This window comes from Brachionichthys hirsutus, chromosome 16 (assembly GCF_040956055.1).
Source record: "Brachionichthys hirsutus isolate HB-005 chromosome 16, CSIRO-AGI_Bhir_v1, whole genome shotgun sequence".
Taxonomy (NCBI): domain Eukaryota; kingdom Metazoa; phylum Chordata; class Actinopteri; order Lophiiformes; family Brachionichthyidae; genus Brachionichthys; species Brachionichthys hirsutus.
The window spans coordinates 12,907,786-12,933,739 of NC_090912.1; the positions used below are offsets into that span (position 1 = coordinate 12,907,786).

The 25,954-nt window shown below is 44.4% G+C and overlaps 1 protein-coding gene across 1 annotated transcript in view; it reads left to right on the forward strand.

Moving 5' to 3' along the window:
• carm1 (coactivator-associated arginine methyltransferase 1) overlaps positions 1-25,954 on the forward strand; it is an 82,883-nt gene that overhangs the window by 41,423 nt on the left and 15,506 nt on the right. The window contains exons 4-8 of the mRNA XM_068749566.1: positions 2,332-2,436; positions 2,835-2,945; positions 13,953-14,130; positions 16,426-16,516; positions 19,469-19,550. Of these exons, the coding sequence (XP_068605667.1) occupies positions 2,332-2,436; positions 2,835-2,945; positions 13,953-14,130; positions 16,426-16,516; positions 19,469-19,550 (567 nt within the window). The remainder of the gene's footprint in view (positions 1-2,331; positions 2,437-2,834; positions 2,946-13,952; positions 14,131-16,425; positions 16,517-19,468; positions 19,551-25,954) is intronic.

Here is a 25,954-nt window from a genome sequence, read left to right on the forward strand (position 1 = left end):
TACAACAAACCGTAGCGTGTATTACAGTACGAGTAGAGTCAAACTGTAGCGTGTATCACAGTACGAGTCGAGTCAAGCAGTAGCGTGTTACAGTACAAGTACAACAAACCGTAGCGTGTATCACAGTACAAGTAGAGTCAAACAGTAGCGTGTTACAGTACAAGTACAACAAACCGTAGCGTGTATTACAGTACGAGTAGAGTCAAACTGTAGCGTGTATCACAGTACGAGTCGAGTCAAACTGTAGCGTGTATCACAGTACGAGTCGAGTCAAACAGTAGCGTGTTACAGTACAAGTACAACAAACCGTAGCGTGTATCACAGTACAAGTAGAGTCAAACAGTAGCGTGTTACAGTACAAGTACAACAAACCGTAGCGTGTATTACAGTACGAGTAGAGTCAAACAGTAGCGTGTGTTACAGTACGAGTAGAGTCAAACAGTAGCGTGTATCACAGTACGAGTAGAGTCAAACAGTAGCGTGTTACAGTACAAGTACAACAAACCGTAGCGTGTATCACAGTACAAGTAGAGTCAAACAGTAGCGTGTTACAGTACAAGTACAACAAACCGTAGCGTGTATTACAGTACGAGTAGAGTCAAACAGTAGCGTGTGTTACAGTACGAGTAGAGTCAAACAGTAGCGTGTATCACAGTACGAGTAGAGTCAAACAGTAGCGTGTTACAGTACAAGTACAACAAACCGTAGCGTGTATCACAGTACAAGTAGAGTCAAACAGTAGCGTGTTACAGTACAAGTACAACAAACCGTAGCGTGTATTACAGTACGAGTAGAGTCAAACAGTAGCGTGTGTTACAGTACGAGTAGAGTCAAACAGTAGCGTGTGTTACAGTACGAGTAGAGTCAAACAGTAGCGTGTGTTACAGTACGAGTAGAGTCAAACAGTAGCGTGTGTTACAGTACGAGTAGAGTCAAACAGTAGCGTGTATCTCAGTACGAGTAGAGTCAAACAGTAGCGTGTATCTCAGTACGAGTAGAGTCAAACAGTAGCGTGTGTTACAGTACGAGTAGAGTCAAACAGTAGCGTGTATCTCAGTACGAGTAGAGTCAAACAGTAGCGTGTATCTCAGTACGAGTAGAGTCAAACAGTAGCGTGTATCACAGTACGAGTAGAGTCAAACAGTAGCGTGTATCTCAGTACGAGTAGAGTCAAACAGTAGCGTGTGTTACAGTACGAGTAGAGTCAAACAGTAGCGTGTGTGTTACAGTACGAGTACAGTCACACAGTAGCGTGTATCTCAGTACGAGTAGAGTCAAACATCCTGTCTAAGAGGAGCATTTCAAAAAAGCCCTTCGTACGAGGAGTCTACACACACACACACACACACACACACACACACACACACACACACACACACACACACACACACACCTCCCTCCCTTTATTTTTGTCTCCTTTATTCAATGGCAGCTAAATCCCGTTGTCTTAAACACACAACAATTGTCCTTTTAATCCTAGAGATGGAGGCTTTGTTCTCGGCTCAGTATTTATAGTCCTGCCACTTTCGCTTTGATCAGGATATAATACAGATATTTTCAGTAAATTGCTTATGCTGGGCTATTTTATGGGAGAAGAAATGTTCTGTTCTGTCCCTGAATCCTATTTGCGTCGGCATGATGTTACTTGATTACCGTATTTTCACGACCTTATGACGCACCTGCTGATTCGCCGCAGTCTCATTAACAGCTGATTTTTCGGTATTTCAAACGTACAAAGGGCGCGCGGATCAAAAGGCTCCGGCATGATAGGTGCGCAAAATAAAGCAGGAGCAAAACAGAGTTTGGTGCTCACATCTTTAATCGTCATCAATCAAACAAGCATACTAGTACGCGTTTTAAAAAATAGAGCCGGAGCAAAACTGAGTTTGGTACTCGCATCTTTGATCGTCATCAATCAAACAAGCATACTAGTACGCGTTTTAAAAAATAGAGCCGGAGCAAAACTGAGTTTGGTACTCGCATCTTTAATCGTCATCAATCAAACAAGCATACTAGTGCGCGTTTTCAAAAATAGAGCCGGAGCAAAACAGAGTTTGGTACAGTTTTTTTTAACCGTCATTAATCAAACCCATCAAAGTCCTCATCCTCCGTTTCTGTACTGAACAGCTGCGCTGACCATAGGACGTTCGGCACATTTTGAAGATAATTTAAGACTTTTACGTGCGTCTAATGGTTGTGAAAATCCGGTATATTGTAATCTAAGGTGCCGGTTGCTGTAAGGCTGCAGTCTGAAGTCTGCCCATTTAGTAATGCAAAACCCTTTATAAAATAGTGTTTATGCCCTTGACTCTGTTTAAATGGTGTCTGCAGTTTTACGGCTACCTCTCCCAGCAACAGAACATGATGCAGGACTATGTTCGGACAGGAACTTACCAGCGGGCCATTCTTCAGAACCACGCTGACTTCAAGGATAAGGTGACCGTATATTTCTGGAGAGTTTAAAGATTTATTTCATTGGATTCATAATTACCGGTAGTCCATTATTTTTATATTTAATAATTCACATTTAATAAAATGGGGGCGAGGATCTCAAAAAACAAGTTGAAGAAATTTGAGTGTTTAAATGTGGGTACATTTTCAAGGTTGACTTTCTAAAGCAGGTCCTCTCATGATTTCAATCAGCTTGTGGAGCTGGTGTTAGCATAGCGTGCTAACTTCATCTTCTGTGTTGATTGGTGGAGAGGAGAACCTGAAACTATCTGTCTGAAATCAGATCTGTTCTTGATATCTTATTTTTTTGTATTACATTTACTTCCTTTAAAACTTAAATGTGTATTTACCATATGCTTATTTTCCTGTTTGCTTCTTTGCAGGTTGTGCTGGATGTTGGCTGTGGCTCAGGGATCCTCTCTTTCTTTGCAGCCCAGGCTGGAGCCAGGAAGGTTTATGCTGTGGAGGCCAGTACCATGGCACAGCATGCTGAGGTATCCACACACGCTGGAATGTGTTTTGAATTACTCTTACTCGGTTTTTGACCAACAAACGAGTTTAAATGCCTCGGAAGTCGAACGGATTCTCAGAGTTTGAACGCACGAGTGGAGCCGAGGCATTGGCCAAAGATTTTCACTTTGTGCGTGTGTTTTTTTTCCTTGTTCTCTTTAACCCTTCGGCATTGATTCAAAGAAAGGCAGCAGTAATACTACTGGGAAAGTGGTATTACTGCGCAGTACGGTATTGTGAAATCAACGATTTTGACTTTTCTTAAAGGCCCCATTGTATGCCCTTTCTCCACAAGTTAATGCAGTACAGAGAGAGCGTTGATGTGTGGAGCACAATCAAGGGGAGAGTGCCTACACACACACACACACACACACACACACACACACGGCGCAATGACGGAATAAAAATGCTTTGAATCATCCATCCATCCATCTTCAAACCACTTATCTCAGGATTTCTTCCAGGCGTATTTCAGGGGCCGATTACAGACCAGCCAAACTACGAAGGATTGGCTGGATGGTTTATTTAGCTGTTTTGGGTTAAGGACCCGACATCACCAGGATAGTGTGGGGAAGTGAGGTTCTCATAATATGGGACCTTTAATTGTTTTGCTTTAGTGACACATCACACATCTCAAGAGTTGTGTACTTCTAGATAACGATAAAAACAACACTGAAAAGAGATTTTGATGTTATAATAACAAACAATACATCAACTGCACAACCCTAACCCTAAGCTCTGAAGCTCAGTGATTTCACCGTGATCGTTGATGATAGTAGAAACGGAAACGGAAACGGCTGCTTTCTTCTTGGTGCTCTACGCTACCAGCCTCTGTAACAGAATCTGATGATCTATTGTGTCAAAGGCTGCACTGAGATCTAATAAAATAAGCACGGAGACAAGTCCATTATCAGACGCTATTAAAGGTCATTGGTGACTTTAACTAATGCTGTCTCTGTGCTATGATGAGCTCTGAAACACGACTGAAAAACCTCAAATAACTGATTGTCTTGTCAGAATTCACACAGCTGACTGGAAACTGCTTTCTCTAAAAGCTTTGACAGGAATGGAAGGTTTGAAATTGGCCGATAGTTAGCCGAGACATCAGGATCCAATGTTGGTTTTTTGAGAAGCGGTTTAATGACTGCTGTTTTAAAGACTTGGGTACATAGCCTGTGAGTAAGGATAGATTAATTCTATTTAGCAAAGCTCTTCTAATTGAGGGGAAGACTTCTTTAAGCAGCTTAGTTGGGACCGGGTCTAAGAGACAAGAGCACGGTTTAGATGAGGCAATAGCTGCACTCAGTTGCTGCAAGTTAATGGGGGTGAAGCTATCCAAGTAACTATCAAGAGTAACAGTCGTATCTCTACTTCCATCACTCAGGGAGGGGTCAATGCCACACGAAGGCAGACGCTGATGAATGACGTCCCTAATAGATTCGATTTTGGTACTGAAGAAGTTCATGAAATCTTCACTACTGAGACCTGTCGGAACAGAAGGGTCAACAGAGCTGGAGCTTTGTGTTAGCCTAGCTACGGTGTCAGAGAGAAACCTTGGATTAGATTTGTTCTCTTCTATTAGAGATGAGTAATATGCTGCTCTAGCTTTGTGTTAGCCTAGCTACGGTGTCAGAGAGAAACCTTGGATTAGATTTGTTCTCTTCTATTAGATGAGTAATATGCTGCTCTAGCTTTGTGTTAGCCTAGCTACGGTATCAGAGAGAAACCTCGGATTAGATTTGTTCTCTTCTATTAGAGATGAGTAATATGCTGCTCTAGCTTTGTGTTAGCCTAGCTACGGTGTCAGAGAGAAACCTTGGATTAGATTTGTTCTCTTCTATTAGAGATGAGTAATATGCTGCTCTAGCTTTGTGTTAGCCTAGCTACGGTGTCAGAGAGAAACCTTGGATTAGATTTGTTCTCTTCTATTAGATGAGTAATATGCTGCTCTAGCTTTGTGTTAGCCTAGCTACGGTATCAGAGAGAAACCTCGGATTAGATTTGTTCTCTTCTATTAGAGATGAGTAATATGCTGCTCTAGCTTTGTGTTAGCCTAGCTACGGTGTCAGAGAGAAACCTTGGATTAGATTTGTTCTCTTCTATTAGAGATGAGTAATATGCTGCTCTAGCTTTGTGTTAGCCTAGCTACGGTGTCAGAGAGAAACCTTGGATTAGATTTGTTCTCTTCTATTAGATGAGTAATATGCTGCTCTAGCTTTGTGTTAGCCTAGCTACGGTGTCAGAGAGAAACCTTGGATTAGATTTGTTCTCTTCTATTAGAGATGAGTAATATGCTGCTCTAGCTTTGTGTTAGCCTAGCTACGGTGTCAGAGAGAAACCTTGGATTAGATTTGTTCTCTTCTATTAGATGAGTAATATGCTGCTCTAGCTTTGTGTTAGCCTAGCTACGGTGTCAGAGAGAAACCTTGGATTAGATTTGTTCTCTTCTATTAGAGATGAGTAATATGCTGCTCTAGCTTTGTGTTAGCCTAGCTACGGTGTCAGAGAGAAACCTTGGATTAGATTTGTTCTCTTCTATTAGAGATGAGTAATATGCTGCTCTAGCTTTGTGTTAGCCTAGCTACGGTGTCAGAGAGAAACCTTGGATTAGATTTGTTCTCTTCTATTAGAGATGAGTAATATGCTGCTCTAGCTTTGTGTTAGCCTAGCTACGGTGTCAGAGAGAAACCTTGGATTAGATTTGTTCTATTCTATTAGATGAGTAATATGCTGCTCTAGCTTTGTGTTAGCCTAGCTACGGTATCAAAGAGAAACCTTGGATTAGATTTGTTCTCTTCTATTAGAGATGAGTAATATGCTGCTCTAGCTTTGTGTTAGCCTAGCTACGGTGTCAGAGAGAAACCTTGGATTAGATTTGTTCTCTTCTATTAGATGAGTAATATGCTGCTCTAGCTTTGTGTTAGCCTAGCTACGGTGTCAGAGAGAAACCTTGGATTAGATTTGTTCTCTTCTATTAGAGATGAGTAATATGCTGCTCTAGCTTTGTGTTAGCCTAGCTACGGTGTCAGAGAGAAACCTTGGATTAGATTTGTTCTCTTCTATTAGATGAGTAATATGCTGCTCTAGCTTTGTGTTAGCCTAGCTACGGTGTCAGAGAGAAACCTTGGATTAGATTTGTTCTCTTCTATTAGATGAGTAATATGCTGCTCTAGCTTTGTGTTAGCCTAGCTACGGTGTCAGAGAGAAACCTCGGATTAGATTTGTTCTCTTCTATTAGAGATGAGTAATATGCTGCTCTAGCTTTGTGTTAGCCTAGCTACGGTGTCAAAGAGAAACCTTGGATTAGATTTGTTCTCTTCTATTAGAGATGAGTAATATGCTGCTCTAGCTTTGTGTTAGCCTAGCTACGGTGTCAGAGAGAAACCTTGGATTAGATTTGTTCTCTTCTATTAGATGAGTAATATGCTGCTCTAGCTTTGTGTTAGCCTAGCTACGGTGTTAGAGAGAAACCTTGGATTAGATTTGTTCTCTTCTATTAGAGATGAGTAATATGCTGCTCTAGCTTTGTGTTAGCCTAGCTACGGTGTCAGAGAGAAACCTTGGATTAGATTTGTTCTCTTCTATTAGAGATGAGTAATATGCTGCTCTAGCTTTGTGTTAGCCTAGCTACGGTGTCAGAGAGAAACCTTGGATTAGATTTGTTCTCTTCTATTAGAGATGAGTAATATGCTGCTCTAGCTTTGTGTTAGCCTAGCTACGGTGTCAGAGAGAAACCTTGGATTAGATTTGTTCTCTTCTATTAGATGAGTAATATGCTGCTCTAGCTTTGTGTTAGCCTAGCTACGGTATCAAAGAGAAACCTTGGATTAGATTTGTTCTCTTCTATTAGAGATGAGTAATATGCTGCTCTAGCTTTGTGTTAGCCTAGCTACGGTGTCAGAGAGAAACCTTGGATTAGATTTGTTCTCTTCTATTAGATGAGTAATATGCTGCTCTAGCTTTGTGTTAGCCTAGCTACGGTGTCAGAGAGAAACCTTGGATTAGATTTGTTCTCTTCTATTAGAGATGAGTAATATGCTGCTCTAGCTTTGTGTTAGCCTAGCTACGGTGTCAGAGAGAAACCTTGGATTAGATTTGTTCTCTTCTATTAGATGAGTAATATGCTGCTCTAGCTTTGTGTTAGCCTAGCTACGGTGTCAGAGAGAAACCTTGGATTAGATTTGTTCTCTTCTATTAGATGAGTAATATGCTGCTCTAGCTTTGTGTTAGCCTAGCTACGGTGTCAGAGAGAAACCTCGGATTAGATTTGTTCTCTTCTATTAGAGATGAGTAATATGCTGCTCTAGCTTTGTGTTAGCCTAGCTACGGTGTCAAAGAGAAACCTTGGATTAGATTTGTTCTCTTCTATTAGAGATGAGTAATATGCTGCTCTAGCTTTGTGTTAGCCTAGCTACGGTGTCAGAGAGAAACCTTGGATTAGATTTGTTCTCTTCTATTAGAGATGAGTAATATGCTGCTCTAGCTTTGTGTTAGCCTAGCTACGGTGTTAGAGAGAAACCTTGGATTAGATTTGTTCTCTTCTATTAGAGATGAGTAATATGCTGCTCTAGCTTTGTGTTAGCCTAGCTACGGTGTCAGAGAGAAACCTTGGATTAGATTTGTTCTCTTCTATTAGATGAGTAATATGCTGCTCTAGCTTTGTGTTAGCCTAGCTACGGTGTCAGAGAGAAACCTTGGATTAGATTTGTTCTCTTCTATTAGAGATGAGTAATATGCTGCTCTAGCTTTGTGTTAGCCTAGCTACGGTGTCAGAGAGAAACCTTGGATTAGATTTGTTCTCTTCTATTAGATGAGTAATATGCTGCTCTAGCTTTGTGTTAGCCTAGCTACGGTGTCAGAGAGAAACCTTGGATTAGATTTGTTCTCTTCTATTAGATGAGTAATATGCTGCTCTAGCTTTGTGTTAGCCTAGCTACGGTGTCAGAGAGAAACCTCGGATTAGATTTGTTCTCTTCTATTAGAGATGAGTAATATGCTGCTCTAGCTTTGTGTTAGCCTAGCTACGGTGTCAAAGAGAAACCTTGGATTAGATTTGTTCTCTTCTATTAGAGATGAGTAATATGCTGCTCTAGCTTTGTGTTAGCCTAGCTACGGTGTCAGAGAGAAACCTTGGATTAGATTTGTTCTCTTCTATTAGAGATGAGTAATATGCTGCTCTAGCTTTGTGTTAGCCTAGCTACGGTGTTAGAGAGAAACCTTGGATTAGATTTGTTCTCTTCTATTAGAGATGAGTAATATGCTGCTCTAGCTTTGTGTTAGCCTAGCTACGGTGTCAGAGAGAAACCTTGGATTAGATTTGTTCTCTTCTATTAGAGATGAGTAATATGCTGCTCTAGCTTTGTGTTAGCCTAGCTACGGTGTCAGAGAGAAACCTTGGATTAGATTTGTTCTCTTCTATTAGAGATGAGTAATATGCTGCTCTAGCTTTGTGTTAGCCTAGCTACGGTGTCAGAGAGAAACCTTGGATTAGATTTGTTCTCTTCTATTAGATGAGTAATATGCTGCTCTAGCTTTGTGTTAGCCTAGCTACGGTATCAAAGAGAAACCTTGGATTAGATTTGTTCTCTTCTATTAGAGATGAGTAATATGCTGCTCTAGCTTTGTGTTAGCCTAGCTACGGTGTCAGAGAGAAACCTTGGATTAGATTTGTTCTCTTCTATTAGATGAGTAATATGCTGCTCTAGCTTTGTGTTAGCCTAGCTACGGTGTCAGAGAGAAACCTTGGATTAGATTTGTTCTCTTCTATTAGAGATGAGTAATATGCTGCTCTAGCTTTGTGTTAGCCTAGCTACGGTGTCAGAGAGAAACCTTGGATTAGATTTGTTCTCTTCTATTAGATGAGTAATATGCTGCTCTAGCTTTGTGTTAGCCTAGCTACGGTGTCAGAGAGAAACCTCGGATTAGATTTGTTCTCTTCTATTAGAGATGAGTAATATGCTGCTCTAGCTTTGTGTTAGCCTAGCTACGGTGTCAAAGAGAAACCTTGGATTAGATTTGTTCTCTTCTATTAGAGATGAGTAATATGCTGCTCTAGCTTTGTGTTAGCCTAGCTACGGTGTCAGAGAGAAACCTTGGATTAGATTTGTTCTCTTCTATTAGAGATGAGTAATATGCTGCTCTAGCTTTGTGTTAGCCTAGCTACGGTGTTAGAGAGAAACCTTGGATTAGATTTGTTCTCTTCTATTAGAGATGAGTAATATGCTGCTCTAGCTTTGTGTTAGCCTAGCTACAGTGTCAGAGAGAAACCTTGGATTAGATTTGTTCTCTTCTATTAGAGATGAGTAATATGCTGCTCTAGCTTTGTGTTAGCCTAGCTACGGTGTCAGAGAGAAACCTTGGATTAGATTTGTTCTCTTCTATTAGAGATGAGTAATATGCTGCTCTAGCTTTGTGTTAGCCTAGCTACGGTATCAAAGAGAAACCTTGGATTAGATTTGTTCTCTTCTATTAGAGATGAGTAATATGCTGCTCTAGCTTTGTGTTAGCCTAGCTACGGTGTCAGAGAGAAACCTTGGATTAGATTTGTTCTCTTCTATTAGATGAGTAATATGCTGCTCTAGCTTTGTGTTAGCCTAGCTACGGTATCAAAGAGAAACCTTGGATTAGATTTGTTCTCTTCTATTAGAGATGAGTAATATGCTGCTCTAGCTTTGTGTTAGCCTAGCTACGGTGTCAGAGAGAAACCTTGGATTAGATTTGTTCTCTTCTATTAGATGAGTAATATGCTGCTCTAGCTTTGTGTTAGCCTAGCTACGGTGTCAGAGAGAAACCTTGGATTAGATTTGTTCTCTTCTATTAGAGATGAGTAATATGCTGCTCTAGCTTTGTGTTAGCCTAGCTACGGTGTCAGAGAGAAACCTTGGATTAGATTTGTTCTCTTCTATTAGATGAGTAATATGCTGCTCTAGCTTTGTGTTAGCCTAGCTACGGTGTCAGAGAGAAACCTCGGATTAGATTTGTTCTCTTCTATTAGAGATGAGTAATATGCTGCTCTAGCTTTGTGTTAGCCTAGCTACGGTGTCAAAGAGAAACCTTGGATTAGATTTGTTCTCTTCTATTAGAGATGAGTAATATGCTGCTCTAGCTTTGTGTTAGCCTAGCTACGGTGTCAGAGAGAAACCTTGGATTAGATTTGTTCTCTTCTATTAGAGATGAGTAATATGCTGCTCTAGCTTTGTGTTGGCCTAGCTTTGTGTTAGCCTAGCTACGGTGTCAGAGAGAAACCTTGGATTAGATTTGTTCTCTTCTATTAGATGAGTAATATGCTGCTTTAGCTTTGTGTTAGCCTAGCTACGGTGTCAGAGAGAAACCTTGGATTAGATTTGTTCTCTTCTATTAGAGATGAGTAATATGCTGCTCTAGCTTTGTGTTAGCCTAGCTACGGTATCAAAGAGAAACCTTGGATTAGATTTGTTCTCTTCTATTAGAGATGAGTAATATGCTGCTCTAGCTTTGTGTTAGCCTAGCTACGGTGTCAGAGAGAAACCTTGGATTAGATTTGTTCTCTTCTATTAGAGATGAGTAATATGCTGCTCTAGCTTTGTGTTAGCCTAGCTACGGTGTCAGAGAGAAACCTTGGATTAGATTTGTTCTCTTCTATTAGATGAGTAATATGCTGCTCTAGCTTTGTGTTAGCCTAGCTACGGTGTCAGAGAGAAACCTTGGATTAGATTTGTTCTCTTCTATTAGATGAGTAATATGCTGCTCTAGCTTTGTGTTAGCCTAGCTACGGTGTCAGAGAGAAACCTCGGATTAGATTTGTTCTCTTCTATTAGAGATGAGTAATATGCTGCTCTAGCTTTGTGTTAGCCTAGCTACGGTGTCAGAGAGAAACCTTGGATTAGATTTGTTCTCTTCTATTAGAGATGAGTAATATGCTGCTCTAGCTTTGTGTTAGCCTAGCTTTGTGTTAGCCTAGCTACGGTGTCAGAGAGAAACCTTGGATTAGATTTGTTCTCTTCTATTAGATGAGTAATATGCTGCTTTAGCTTTGTGTTAGCCTAGCTACGGTGTCAGAGAGAAACCTTGGATTAGATTTGTTCTCTTCTATTAGAGATGAGTAATATGCTGCTCTAGCTTTGTGTTAGCCTAGCTATGGTGTCAGAGAGAAACCTTGGATTAGATTTGTTCTCTTCTATTAGATGAGTAATATGCTGCTCTAGCTTTGTGTTAGCCTAGCTACGGTGTCAGAGAGAAACCTTGGATTAGATTTGTTCTCTTCTATCAGAGATGAGTAATATGCTCCTCTTGCCTTGCGGAGCGTCTTCCTGTACATTTTCAGGCTGTTTTTCCAGATTAAACAAGACTCCTCCAATTTAGTTGAGCTCCACCTTCTCTCCAGTCTTCTGGCTGTTTGCTTTAACAATCTAATCTCAGAATTGAACCACGGAGCTTTCCTTTTTGGTTTTAGTTTTTTAATTCTTAAGGGGGCGATGGAGTCAAGCGTCGTGCGCATCAAGTCCCCAGCACCACCTACAAGATGATCTATGTGGGAGGGGCTAAAGTTACCACACGACTCCTCAGTGATGTTAAGGCTCGATAAAGAGTTTAATGCTGATGGGATTACTTCTTTGAATTTAGCAATAGCACCATCAGACAGACATCTAGTCAAGGCTGTTCTGTTTGATGGAACGTAGTCCAATAATACAAACGTAAAAGTGATGAACTTGTGGTCTGATGAAAAAGGGTTCAGTGGAAATACAATTAATTGATCAATATCAATACCATACGTGAGAACCAGATCCAAGGTGTGATTAAAGCTGTGGGCGGGTTCGTTCACTATCTGGGAGGAGCCAATTGAGTCTAGTAAGGAGAGGAAGGCAGTAGCAAGGCAGCCGTCACGTTAAAAGGCGCACGGTCAAGTTTTGAGAAAATTCGAGGCTTTTAGGTGCGCCTTATGGTACGGAAAATACGGTACTCACATTTTTTTAATCGTCATTCATCAAACCCATCAAAGTCCTCATCCTCTGTTTCTAAATTGAACAGCTGCGCTAGATCTCCATCAAACATGCCGGCTTCCCTTTCTTCATTGTCAGCAGACAGTTAGCCCTAGCGTCTACAATCCATTCACAAATTGTGGCGTAACTCGCCCGGCGCTGCGCTGCCTTCCACTCTTGGTGAAACTGTGTCTCAGTCCGTCGTCCGTCGCTCCCACGCCGCTCGCAGCCTTACTTTGAACGGCCTGTTCACGCCGATGTCCAGCGGCCTCCCGGAATGACGGCAAGCTCGGAGTTCATCTCCTTCACTTGTTTTTCACATCAGCTGTGAGATGGACACGCATCGAGTCGTAGATCAACAGCGATGGTGATGCGTGGAAAAAACCGCCCGGCCTCTTCACATACACCCCCCCCCCCCCCCCCAGCCACTCTTTCATCATCTCCTCATCCATCCAGCCCTTTTCATTTGCCCTGATGATGACTCCAGCTGGAAACTTCTCTTTCGGCAAAGTCTTCCTCTTGAAGATCACCATCGGCGTGGCAGCCGAGCACAACGGTAAACGAAGACTCGTGCCCCGTTGTGCGTATCGCTACCGTGCTGGTGCCCTTCTCATCGACAGTGTGACCCACCGGGGTGTCGAACGTTAGCGGCACCTCGCCCATGTTGGTGATGAGGCTGGGCTGGACGCGTTTGCTGCAGTAGGAGCCGAAGATCTCCAGCCTTTCATTATGATCCGCTGGAAGCTGCTGGGCAGCCGTCGTCCTTGTCCGGATGGAAAAATGGCACCGTTTAATGAAACGCAAGCACCAAGACGGACCGCCTTGGAAATGTTCAAAGTCCATCTCTTCTGCGAGCGTGACCGCTTTGAGTCGATGGTGACCGTGGAAACGCTTCTCGCACTCGCTCTTTGCTCGTTGATCCACCGCTCGAGTCTTTCCTCCAACTCGGGTCATCTCGCCTTCTGCCCGCGGAAACTCAGCTGCGTCTCCTTCACCCGGCGGAGCTCGTCTCCTTCACCTGGCGGAGCTCGTCTCCTTCACCTGGCGGAGCTCGTCTCCTTCACCTGGCGGAGCTCGTCTCCTTCACCCGGCGGAGCTCGTCTCCTTCACCCGGCGGAGCTCGTCTCCTTCACCTGGCGGAGCTCGTCTCCTTCACCTGGCGGAGCTCGTCTCCTTCACCTGGCGGAGCTTGTCTCCTTCACCTGGCGGAGCTCGTCTCCTTCACCTGGCGGAGCGCGTCTCCTTCACCCGGCGGAGCTCGTCTCCTTCACCTGGCGGAGCTCGTCTCCTTCACCTGGCGGAGCTCGTCTCCTTCACCCGGCGGAGCTCGTCTCCTTCACCCGGCGGAGCTCGTCTCCTTCACCCGGCGGAGCTCGTCTCCTTCACCCGGCGGAGCTCGTCTCCTTCACCCGGCGGAGCTCGTCTCCTTCACCTGGCGGAGCTCGTTTTCCAGCTTCCTCCACTTGCGAACCATCGACTCGTTGATCTTGAATTCTCTCGTGGCTGCTCGATTCCCGTGTTCCTCCGCGTAGCCGATGGCCTTCAGTTTAAACTGCGCTTCATAAGCGTGTCTCTTTGCCATTTTCAGGGTTGTTAAAACAACGATGTTCTGCATAATGCACATACCTGTTCTTTTATATACCGTTCATCCACGCCCACACTCCCCCCTCTAACCATCTCATGGTGTCCTCTACTACGTCCGCCTTACAACAACACACACAGGGCGCACCGCACATTTTGAAGAAAATTTAAGACTTTTATATGCGCCTTACGGTCATGAAAATACGGTACTCACAGATACAGCCAGAATCACGTAAATCATGGAAACACAACGTGGGAGACAAGGACGGAAGGTGGTGAATACCTGACCTGAACGAATGGCCATTTATCTGGCTCGTAGTAATGGATTCATCTAGTTTCGGTTTTTGAACAGTGTTACGGAGCGAATTGTGTTGGGCAACCTAAATTCACCGTACCTGGTCGATGTGTCACCGTATTTATTTCCATTGTAGTAACGGTGTTCTCTGCTCACAGGTGCTGGTCAACAGCAATCATCTAGGAGAGCGTGTGGTTGTCATCCCGGGGAAGGTGGAGGAGGTGACGCTGTCGGAGCAGGTTGACATCATCATCTCAGAGCCCATGGGCTACATGTTGTTCAATGAGCGTATGTTGGAGAGCTATCTGCATGCCAAGAAGTTCCTGAAACCCAATGGTAAGGATGTTTGTTAGACGAAAGCCTCACAAAGAGGATAGAAAAGAAACTTTGCCAAGCCAAGCGTTCCTCACAGTGGTCCAGATTAGGGCTGATATGATACGATACTCGGCTTACGATACCACACGGTACACTCGCATCATTTTCTGAACGATTTTAAAGGGACGATGTGATTTTGGTGACGTCTTGTGAGTGTTCCAGTGACTCGGATTGAATTGATTGAACTGAAAGCAGAGTCAGAGTCCAACCTCCAGTGTTGGATTTGAGCCACCCTTTACCAGAACCTGACCTGTGAGCAGGTCACGCATGCACACGAGCCTGAAATACCTCGAGTGCAGTCAGTGCTCTTCTTCTGCTACTGTACTTTCGGCTTGTCCCGTAAGGCAGTGGTCCCCAAAGTGTCCTCATGCCGGACACTTTCTTTCACGGACCGGGGGGGGGGGGGTAATTAAATAAAAAAATGAGGAATCTAATCTTACCAATAAACTTTATATTATGCACTTACAATAACTATCAAACAAGTATTACTCCAATATCTACTCACCATAAGTTGTGCTCTCAATAACTGCTTCAGTCCTTCATGTTCACGTTTTTTCTTTCATAAATTCCACGTTCTTGTTTTTTACTTAAGGGTTCTTGTCTCTGTGCCGAAGCCGTTTTAACCCCTTCATTGCTCGTTAACGAAGCTGATCAGCTGTTGATGAACCCGAGTTTTAAGTCTGACTCCTGGTTTGTCTGTTAAAACAAGTTTTCTTTTCTTCCTCCTCCTCTTCCTCCTCAGTTGGACTTTCCCATTAGCAAAGAAGATTTCCAAAGACGTTTGTTTTTTAACTTAATTTTTGCTAGTTCACGTCTGTTTTTATGGAATGGAATGGAAAGCTTTATTTGTCATTGTCAACACAGTACAAGTACACAGTACAAGTACAGTGCAACATTGAAACACGATTCGATGAGTGGGCTTCGACTGCAGCAAATAAATCGCGCTGCCAGCAACCCTCCTTGGAGAAGGTGCAGAAAGGATTTACACGAGACGACACACGCAGGAGAAAGGAACGACACGATGCACTGGGGACGCGGGGGGGGGGAAGTCAGAGAGACATGTCCTTGGATTGTTGTGGTAGACAGATAGGACCTGGTGCCGTACAGAACTCTCTCAGAGGGGGGGGGGGGGGGGTTGGAGGCATAATAGATCCAATATTCAGCCGAAATGAAACTTTAGCTTAATCCAAATACACAACTGGTCCTCAGTTATTCCTCGTTTCGTGTGCCAAGGCGAGACTTCAGTCCCTCCAAGCCAGGACTCAGTCCGGAGATCTGTGATACAGTTCTACCTGCTGGGGCAGGATGGGATCCAGTTTCTGCCGGTCCTCCCCGGATCGATCCCTGAGTTCTTTGCCCAGGTCCTCGATTCGAGCCACCACACGGTCCCCCAGAGCACCGAAGAGCACTTTCAGATCCATGGTCAATTTATCCAGAACTTTGAAAGCCGCCGTCTTGGAGACTTTCCGGTACACCAGGGCAGCTCCCGTCCCGATTAGCAGATGCCCCCCCCTCCCCCCCCACCAATAAGCCAAACAGCCAAATATCTTCCACATCCTCTACAGATAGGACCGTGAGACAGACGGGATCCATGGTGTAGCCTGCTGCGTGGGTCCCGTCTGGACAGGTGGCCCCCCCTGGAGTCCCATGCGTGGGTGAAAAAATGTGATCAATCGCACTAAGAGACCAGTTAATCAATTCCATGATTTAGTGACCAGAGCTCAGCAGCGGGTCCTGGAAAGCAGACAGACGAGACGAGACAAAGAATGCAAGCAGGGACGAAAGGAGCAGGAGCAGAGAGGAAAAAAAGAACGTCTGCTCTCGTCAAAGACCGGAAGAGTAGTAACGTATCATGAAGATTCACAGGTGAAAATCTGTTTGTGTTTCAAAATAAAACACCTTTTAGACGCTAATAATCAATACAACGGAAATTGTATACATCAGTTATTCTTTCTGTGCGGCCCAGTAACAAATTCCTCACGGACCGGTACCGGGCCGCGGCCCGGTGGTTGGGGACCCCTGCCGTAAGGGGTCGCCACAGCAAATCAATGGTCTCCACTTCACCCAGGAGCAGGGTTCGAGTTTTATAACAGAGGAGATGAAAGAGGAATGGAGTCGGGATCATATTGAGGCGCGAGTTGATGCAGAGTGTTCTAGGAGTGAATCGAGGTTCAATCCAAATACTTCAAGCCGAGTGTTTCACAGTAATAACAGTATACTCCTGTGTGTTGATTGGCCGTTGTGTTTGTGTTGTAGGTAAAATGTTCCCAACTATTGGTGACGTTCATCTGGCCCCCTTCACAGATGAGCAGCTCTATATGGAACAGTTCACCAAGGCTAACTTCTGGTGAGGAGGACAGAGTGCGTACAAGAGACACAAAGCGGAGTAGTCCAACCTGGTCTGTTTTTAACGCCGGCCATTGTTCCACATATCTAACTTTATCAAACAATATATTCTTTGTGTTGCCCCTCCCACACTGCAGCTACAGAAACACTCATCCATAACTTCAAATATTCCTCCATCGTTAAGCATTACCTTCAACTGGGATGTGTTCCAGGTGTGATGCAACAGAGGACTCAGAACATGCACTGCTCCCAAAACGTCAGGGATGTTTGCTTTCTGGGTGGAATACCGGGGTGAATCTAAAATGTCTTATGACCTTTACGCTTGAACCTAATCTTAATTACGTCCCATGATGGGTGCTCGATTGGTGTCATCGCCTGTGAGTGAGACTGTCCCTTGGTGGACAAACGGCTGGTACCCAACATCGGTTTCTGCTGATGAGCCAGAGGGGCGGTCCTTGCGCTCCAGCACAGGACAGCCAGCGATAAGATGACCGATCTCGCGGCAGTAAAAACACGCACGGGACCACATGTGGTCAGACCTGCGTCCCTGGGCGACTCTCCGCTCTGGCAACCGGCGCAGTTTCACGGCGCGCGGATGGAAAAGCAACCCGGTGGTTCAAGGCTAACCTGTGTTACGTCCCGGCCTAGGGGAACCGAGACGTACGTAAAGGAGAGGAGGTAGGGTTGGGCGGGGTACTTTAAAAACACCCAATGAATATATATATTGATGAATATATTTATTTGATAGAATGTTAGAGTACAAGTACAGTCACACAGTAGCATGTATTACAGTACAAGTACAGTCACACAGTAGCATGTATTACAGTACAAGTACAGTCACACAGTAGCATGTATTACAGTACAAGTACAGTCACACAGTAGCATGTATTACAGTACAAGTACAGTCAAACAGTAGCATGTATTACAGTACAAGTACAGTCACACAGTAGCATGTATTACAGTACAAGTACAGTCACACAGTAGCATGTATTACAGTACAAGTACAGTCACACAGTAGCATGTATTACAGTACAAGTGCAGTCACACAGTAGCATGTATTACAGTACAAGTACAGTCACACAGTAGCATGTATTACAGTACAAGTACAGTCACACAGTAGCATGTATTACAGTACAAGTGCAGTCACACAGTAGCATGTATTACAGTACAAGTACAGTCACACAGTAGCATGTATTACAGTACAAGTACAGTCACACAGTAGCATGTATTACAGTACAAGTACAGTCACACAGTAGCATGTATTACAGTACAAGTGCAGTCACACAGTAGCATGTATTACAGTACAAGTACAGTCAAACAGTAGCATGTATTACAGTACAAGTACAGTCACACAGTAGCATGTATTACAGTACAAGTACAGTCACACAGTAGCATGTATTACAGTACAGGTACAGTCACACAGTAGCATGTATTACAGTACAAGTACAGTCACACAGTAGCATGTATTACAGTACAAGTACAGTCACACAGTAGCATGTATTACAGTACAAGTACAGTCACACAGTAGCATGTATTACAGTACAAGTACAGTCACACAGTAGCATGTATTACAGTACAAGTACAGTCACACAGTAGCATGTATTACAGTACAAGTACAGTCAGACAGTAGCATGTATTACAGTACAAGTACAGTCAGACAGTAGCATGTATTACAGTACAAGTACAGTCAAACTGTAGCATGTATTACAGTACAAGTACAGTCAAACAGTAGCATGTATTACAGTACAAGTACAGTCAAACAGTAGTATGTATTACAGTACAAGTACAGTCAGACAGTAGTATGTATTACAGTACAAGTACAGTCACACAGTAGCATGTATTACAGTACAAGTACAGTCACACAGTAGCATGTATTACAGTACAAGTACAGTCACACAGTAGCATGTATTACAGTACAAGTACAGTCAAACATCCTGTCTAAGAGGAGCATTTCTAAAAAGCCCTTGCGGTCTTGTTTCCGTTGAAAGTCCTTCGTACATAAATCATCGACATTTAACAATAAAAATAAAACCTATTAAATTACTCAATTGATGCAAAATAACAATAAAATAAAAATAAAAATTACACCACAGATGCAAAATGACAATAAATTACGACAATCAGCCATTCTCTCACATCATGTAAACCATAAACATTTTATCTTCCTCCATTTGTAGCCACTTTTCTGCCCCCTTCGTGAATTAGTAATGACTTACAAAGCTAAATTGTGAAGTCAGCAGCCTGGCGAGCTGTGGGTGTTTGTGAAATACCTCATGTAGCACAAGGGACGAGTGCAGTGGAGAAAAGCAGTGAGAGGTAGTTGGAGGTACCTAACGGAGAACTCGGGCTGACGCAGATGATGGAAGCCGTGTTTGACCCATGTTTGACCCGTGTTTGACCCATGAATGGCCGTGCCCTGGAAAACAGAGGGGAGGAGCAGTTTGCAGATCCATCTGGGGTTCAGTTTCTTTCCCCTGTTAGTGTGGGGAAATGGAAATGAACATTTGAAAAGGTCACTTGCAGATGTGTGACCTGGTGACGTGCTGAAACTGTACCTCTCACATCTGTGCACGCACTCACAGCTACTGCTGTGTTATACTGGAAGTCAGCGGTGTCCAGATTCAGAGCCTTCAAAGACTGCCTAAATCTCATTTAAAACAGCCAGACAACAAACAAATCTACATTTTACCAAAGGAAATGTGAAGCTTGGTTTTAAACAAACTTCATGTGTCAAATCAGTTAATCCTTTAGAAAGAAATCTCACTGGAGCAGCTTTTGAACGCAGAGCTGCAGAGCCTTCATCAGACCCATGGGAATCTGAGATGGCTGAAAACTAGTGTAATGTTTTTGATCAAATGTATTGATTTTCTGTAAACCTTCATAATTGATTCAGCACCGCGTGATCAGACACTCAGATGATGAAGTTATTCTTCTAACATCTGGCCTTCCTCAGGTATCAGCCTTCCTTTCATGGTGTGGACCTATCTGCCCTGCGGGGGGCAGCAGTGGACGAATACTTCCGACAACCAATTGTGGTTAGTTATCCACCACACACGCTAACATTTGATCAGTGGATTGATTGATTGATTGATTGATTGATTGATTGATTAGCGCTTTGAATGTGATAACATGGTCCAAGACTGTAGAAATCCTACTACTACTACTGTACCTTTGGCTTGTCCCCTGAGGGGTCGCCACAGCAACCGACCTTCTCCACTTCACCCTGTCCTTTGCATCGTCCTCCCCAACTCCAGCCACTCTCATGTCCTCCCTCACTACGCCCATGTCTCTTCTCCTGGGTCGTCCTCTAGTCCTGTCCTTTGCATCGTCCTCCCCAACACCAGCCACTCTCATGTCCTCCCTCACTACGTCCATGTCTCTTCTCCTGGGTTGTCCTCTAGTCCTGTTCCCTGGCAGTTCCATCCTCAGCATCCTTCTACCGATATAGTCCCTGTCTCTCCTCTGGACATGTCCAAACCATCAAAGTCTGGTCTCTCTGACCTTGTCTCCAAAGTGTCTAACCTTCACTGTCCCTCTTATTGTCTCATTTCAAATCCTGTCCAACCTGGTCACTCCCAAGGAGAACCTCAGCATCTTCATCTCCTCCACTTCTAGCTCCGCCTCCTGTCTTTTCCTCAGAGACACTGTCTCTAAGCCGTCCATCATGGCTGTCCTCACCACTGTCTCTAAGCCGTCCATCATGGCTGTCCTCACCACCGTCTCTAAGCCGTCCATCATGTCTGTCCTCACCGCTGTCTCTAAGCCGTCCATCATGGCTGTCCTCACCACTGTCTCTGAGCCGTCCATCATGGCTGTCCTCACCACTGTCTCTGAGCCGTCCATCATGCTGTCCTCACCACTGTCTCTAAGCCGTCCATCATGTCTGTCCTCACCACTGTCTCTGAGCCGTCCATCATGGCTGTCCTCACCACTGTCTCTGAGCCGTCCATCATGGCTGTCCTCATCACTGTCTCTAAGCCGTCCATCATGTCTGTCCTCATCACTGTCTCTAAGCCGTCCATCATGTCTGTCCTCACCACTGTCTTGTAGACCTGTCCCTTTGTCCTATCACAGAGCACACCTGATACTCTCCTCCCCCCGTTCCAGCCTGCCTGCACACGATCGGCGGCGGTTGACCGATTCCTACATATTAAGTCCGCCACTGTCCCCTTCTGCTCTGCCACAAGGTCACTGGTGGTCACTGATGGGCCCGAGCCTATCACACCGCCCCGTGCACAAGTATTGAAATTGGCTGGACGTGGAGTAGAAATAAGCAGCCCGTCGGGGGAAAAGGCAGAAAGTAGTGGGGCTATTGCTTTTGCAATGCAGAAGACGACAAGTTGACGAGTGCAGCAAATCAACCCTCGGCATCAACTTCGTGTGTTGACGACGACTAACACACTCACGCCCACACACCCCGACCCTCAACAGCACACACACACACACACACACACCCCGATGCAAAAATTCTCGAATCTTCTTTCTTTCTTTCTTCTGCCGTTCAAACAGCAATTTGACCCCTTTCCCATAATCGAAGACTCACTAAATGTTGACGACTCTGTTCACTCCCTGAACGAGTGGATTCACAATACGGTGCTGTACGTACCGGTAGTGCTGCCTTTCCAGCTCCATTAGTCACAGTTCAAAGCTACATGAACAGCTGTTTTATTTTTTCCCCCGAGGTAACGTCGGCGATGTAGTGTTATCTTTTACCAACAGCAAGGTACAACAGGTGGTACAACTTTTTATCACGTAGTGAGTGCATTCACAAACGTGGAGGGGAACTTTCCCTGATTCAGTTAACGCGTAAAAAAAACAGTCCGATGCCGCTACGGTAAATCAAACGTTAGTGAATTCACAATATAGTAACTCTCAAAAGTTACTATATTGTGCAATAACATATATTAGTGCAATAACAATAACAATATAACAATTAAAGCCGCAAGCGGCGTTGTAGGCCCTCGCCGGCCGACAGGCCGTTGAGCTGACCCGCCGACGCACGCCGCTTTTGTCCTGAGTGCTTCGCAAGTGTTTAGATTTGAGCTGCATTAGTTGCCCACACTTTTTTTAAATTCCCATTTTTGTTATTGTTCTCTAGGGGGCGCTGTAAGGCCGATTGTCAAAGTTTCACTTTTAAAGTGTCCAGGTAGGAAGGGTCAATAAGTGTTTAAAATTTGGTTTGGATTGGAGTGTGTATTGGTGAAGCCCCCTAGGTTAGGGGTCGGCAACCCAAATTGTTGAAAGAGCCATATTGGACCAAAAAAACAAAAAACAAATATGTCTGGAGCCGCAAAAAATGAAAAGCCTTATATAAGCCTTATAATCAAGGCAACACATGCTGTATCTATCTATATTAGCTATATTAGCCTACTATCAAAATGACTAAGTTGGTTACGAATACATAATGAGCCTTCATGGTTAAATGTTTATTTTCCCTGCAGCGCATCCTGTGGAGAATGACGCATCAAGTTTAACTTCAGTACAATATTATTATCTCTCGGGTTGCAACAACACTTGCAACTTTGGAGATGCAATCCACTTTTTAAATCTATTTAAATCTATCAGCCTCAATTTGAGATTTTAAAGGTACAGTACATGCTGCAGGAGTCAATCAGCATGATCCATGCAGTGACGCAATCACACTTTCTCTCACTCCCAACTGGCTGCTCGGCTGCAAACGTAGCCTTTCCCTGGAAATGTCTTTCCACATGACTCTTTTTGTTATTTGACAACTTCTCGCTACAGAGCAAACATTCAGGCAATCCTTCCGCATCGGCAACGAATGCAAATGATTCGGTCCAAGAATCGTTGAATCCTCTGTTCTCCTCAGTTATTTTCCTCTTTTTACCTTTGGGGGGGGGGTCCATGGCCCGTCACACACCCGCCGGTTTGTTTACACAGCCACCTGCCTGGCACCCCGTCCTGCTGATGTGTCGCAGGCTTTGAAGCAAATCTTCGTTGACAGAAGTGTTGGAATTTTATATTTATTCTACACATTTTTACAGCGTTGGAAAACGTTAAGAATGTTTGTGTCATGTTTGTCCTCCTACAAAAATTCAAGCATACCTGTCAACCAGTACGTTTTTGCCGTACAAAGTACGGTTTTTATGCATTTTAAGACGTGTACGGCGTAGAAGAAAATCTGTACGGGAAAACGCAAATTTGTAGCGTCCGTCAGACGCTGAAATAAGTACGAGCTGGGTCTCAGAACAAGCTTTTATTAATCGGTAACCGCGCCGCGAACAGAACAGATATCCTCTCACGCCGTCCTCTACTCCCGTCTCTCTCACCCCCCCCCTCGGGAGCACGCTCACACACACACCGCCCCTCCTCCCTGGATGCCTTCACTGACTTCCTGAAGAGTAGGAATTACGAACACAAACTGTTACAGTACCATCCGGTACGCACCGAATATCAAGAAACGTGAAAAAAATGTTTCCCAATCACAAGGCTGCAAAGGTTTGTATTTTTCTGTCCCTGTTTGAAGTTTAAACTAGAAAGACAATCAGAGACTGCAGACCCCGCCTCCAACAGACTATTGGATCTTGTGAGACAGTAAACAGGGCTCCCGGATCAGAGGGGCCAAACCTGCTCTAGCTTGCTGCTCCGGAACGTACTACAAGACTCCTTCTGGACTCTTTTTCCCATCATGCCATTCGTGTCCCTCCCTCTTAAAGTGACAGTTTACAGCACAGGCACAATTCCAGATGTAAAAATAATTCTAGAATCTGGATCCAGATCCGGATCAACACCATTCTCGGGGAGGACCGAGCCACGGACGGAACCTTGCTTGTGTAAAATTTTCAAGTCGATTGGGTTCCTAGTTTTTGAGTTATGTGCTCGGACAGACAAACAGACAAACATACAAACAAACGGACCCAATTGCAATACCCTCGCCTCCCCTTCAGCGAGGGTAATTACAAATATATTTCCCTTCGCCATCTTTTTCCATTTTCAAACATTTTTGAAAAAGCGCTAGGGAGCCACTAGGTGGCGCCAAAGAGCCGCATGTGGCTCCGGAGCCACGTGTTGCCGACCCCCGCCCTAGGAGGAGGTCATTCAAATGAACAGTCAGCGATATCGCTGACTCTGCAGTTTTTAAGTTTCAATCCAATATGGCTGGGGGCGTGGCCATAATTTTTTTTCTTTTTTTCTGGCGCGCCACTTTTTCATGCCCAATTTTGAAACTCATAAAATAATTAATTTTTTGCCAGTTCTGAGCTTGTTTCAAAGTTTGGTGAGTTTGAGCATGTTCAGGGGGTCAAATTGCCGTTTAAACAGCAGAACAAAGAAAAAGAATAAAGAATTTTAGCAAAAACAACATAACTTTTTTTCTGGGTGCGCGATTATTACGCAAAATACATTTTCAAAATGGTCTCGACGAGGGCTACGCGTCTGGGGGCACACAGATGCATGTGTGTGTGTCTGTGTGTGTGCTGTTGAGTGTCGGTGTGTGTGTGCGTGAGTGTGTTGGTCGTCGTCAACAGCATGGCATCGTTGGATGCCGAGGGTTGACGAGCTGCGCTCGTCAACTTGTCGTCTTCTGCGTTGCAAAAGCAATAGCCCCTTACGCCTAGGATAGGCGCTCGGGCCTAATTACGGTGGTGGTTTGTGTGCTGGCAACTATTTATTTCATGTTTGAGATGCCAGTAGCCGTACAACCGGGCTTGGTAAGGTTGGAGATGTTTAATAAAAGACGAGCAGTTCGTGAAATCCCAGTACAAGCCTGGATGTGAGTTTCTGCCTGCCACTTTCTTCTCTTCACGGTTTCAACCGAGAGACACGCACCAAAACCATTGCAATGTAAAGCTCACTTAGTCAGCTTATTCCTCATTCAGGAAATCCCTCGAATTCTTCCTCTTCAGTGTCCGAGTTGAACAGCTGGGCGAGTACGGCAACCAACGTGCCCGGTCCCGTTTTGTCAAAGTCGCCATTGTCCGAGTCAGCGTTGCTGCTGTTCTCTGGCAGTTCAGTGACAATTCCCGCCTTCGTGAAAGCTCGGACCATGGTTGATGCCGATATATCAGCCCAGGCACGATCCATTGGCAGGTTGCGAACGTGTGTTCGCCCTTCGGTCATCCACGGTTCCCACACAGTTCGCAGTCTTCGTAGGTGCCATTTTGGGACTGGAATTCCTCTGTATCGTGTTTTTACCGCTGTTACTTTGGCGAAGCCCTCCCGACTACGGTGGCCGCAATTACCGTAGTGATCGACATAAAAGGCGCACGGTCAAGTTTTGAGAAAATCGGAGGCTTTTAGGTGCGCCTTATGGTGCGGAAAATACGGTAACCGGTGACTTTATCGACGTATTTTTGTTTTTCACAGAGAAAAGTGCTTGAAATGACTTTGCGTTATTCCAGGATTTTATTAAAATACCCACTTGGATGCCGTCGCTTTATTTAGGTTTCCTAAAGATCCGGAGTTGCGTTCGAAGTGGGTGAAACCGGACAGACACACAGGTGCGACGTGGCTCCATTCTCCACCTCTCGTCTCTGTTCGGAACATTTTGAGGTGGATTTCTTTGATTCCGTGATAAAGACACGGTTGTTCAGTTCAACATAAACGCCCAGAAATTCTGTCCATAAAATTTACGAACAGAATCGGTGGCAAAGGGCAGCCCTGACGGAGTCCAATAGGACTGGAAATAGGTCCGACTTACTGCCGGCAATGCGGACCAAGCTCTGGCACCGGTCATATAGGGAGCGGACACCCCGTATCAGGGGGTCCAACACCCCGTACTCCCCGAGGGACACGGTTGAATGCCTTCTCCAAATCCACAAAACACATGTGGACTGGTTGGGCAAACTCCCATGCTCCCTCAAGGGCCCTGCCGAGGGTGTAGAGCTGGTCCACAGTTCCACGGCCAGGATGAAAACCACATTGCTCCTCCTGAATCCGAGGTTGGACTATCCGGCGGACCCTCCTCTCCAGTACCCCTGAATAGACAGCCGGGGGGGCTGTATATGTGTCAAATTACTTTTCATATAATATAAAAGCAAGTACTCTGGAAAAGTATTTTTTAATACTTTTCCAGAGTACTATGGAAATAGTTTTTATTTGGGTTGGAAACAATATATGTACATGTTCTATGTGTATAAGTGTATATGTATGAATATATAAATGCTGGTTTACTGTCTGACCCACAGTAAACCAGCTTCCAGTAGCGTCCTGTGCTTTAACGACACTGATGGTGGTCGTTGTTAACCCGGGCCTCGGCTGATCTGTTATGGCTTTCTTATTTAAGGTGATTTACATGGTCAGTTCTACGCCGGATGCCATTCGAGAGAGATACTGCCAATGCTATGCTAGCTCCTGCTAACCGCACTACCTGTGCTACCCATGAGGCTGCATTTAAGATCCTAATTGTTGAAATGATATACGGTAGTTAAAACAAAAAAAACATGAAAGTGCCCAAAATGTCGAAATTAAAAAGTCATGT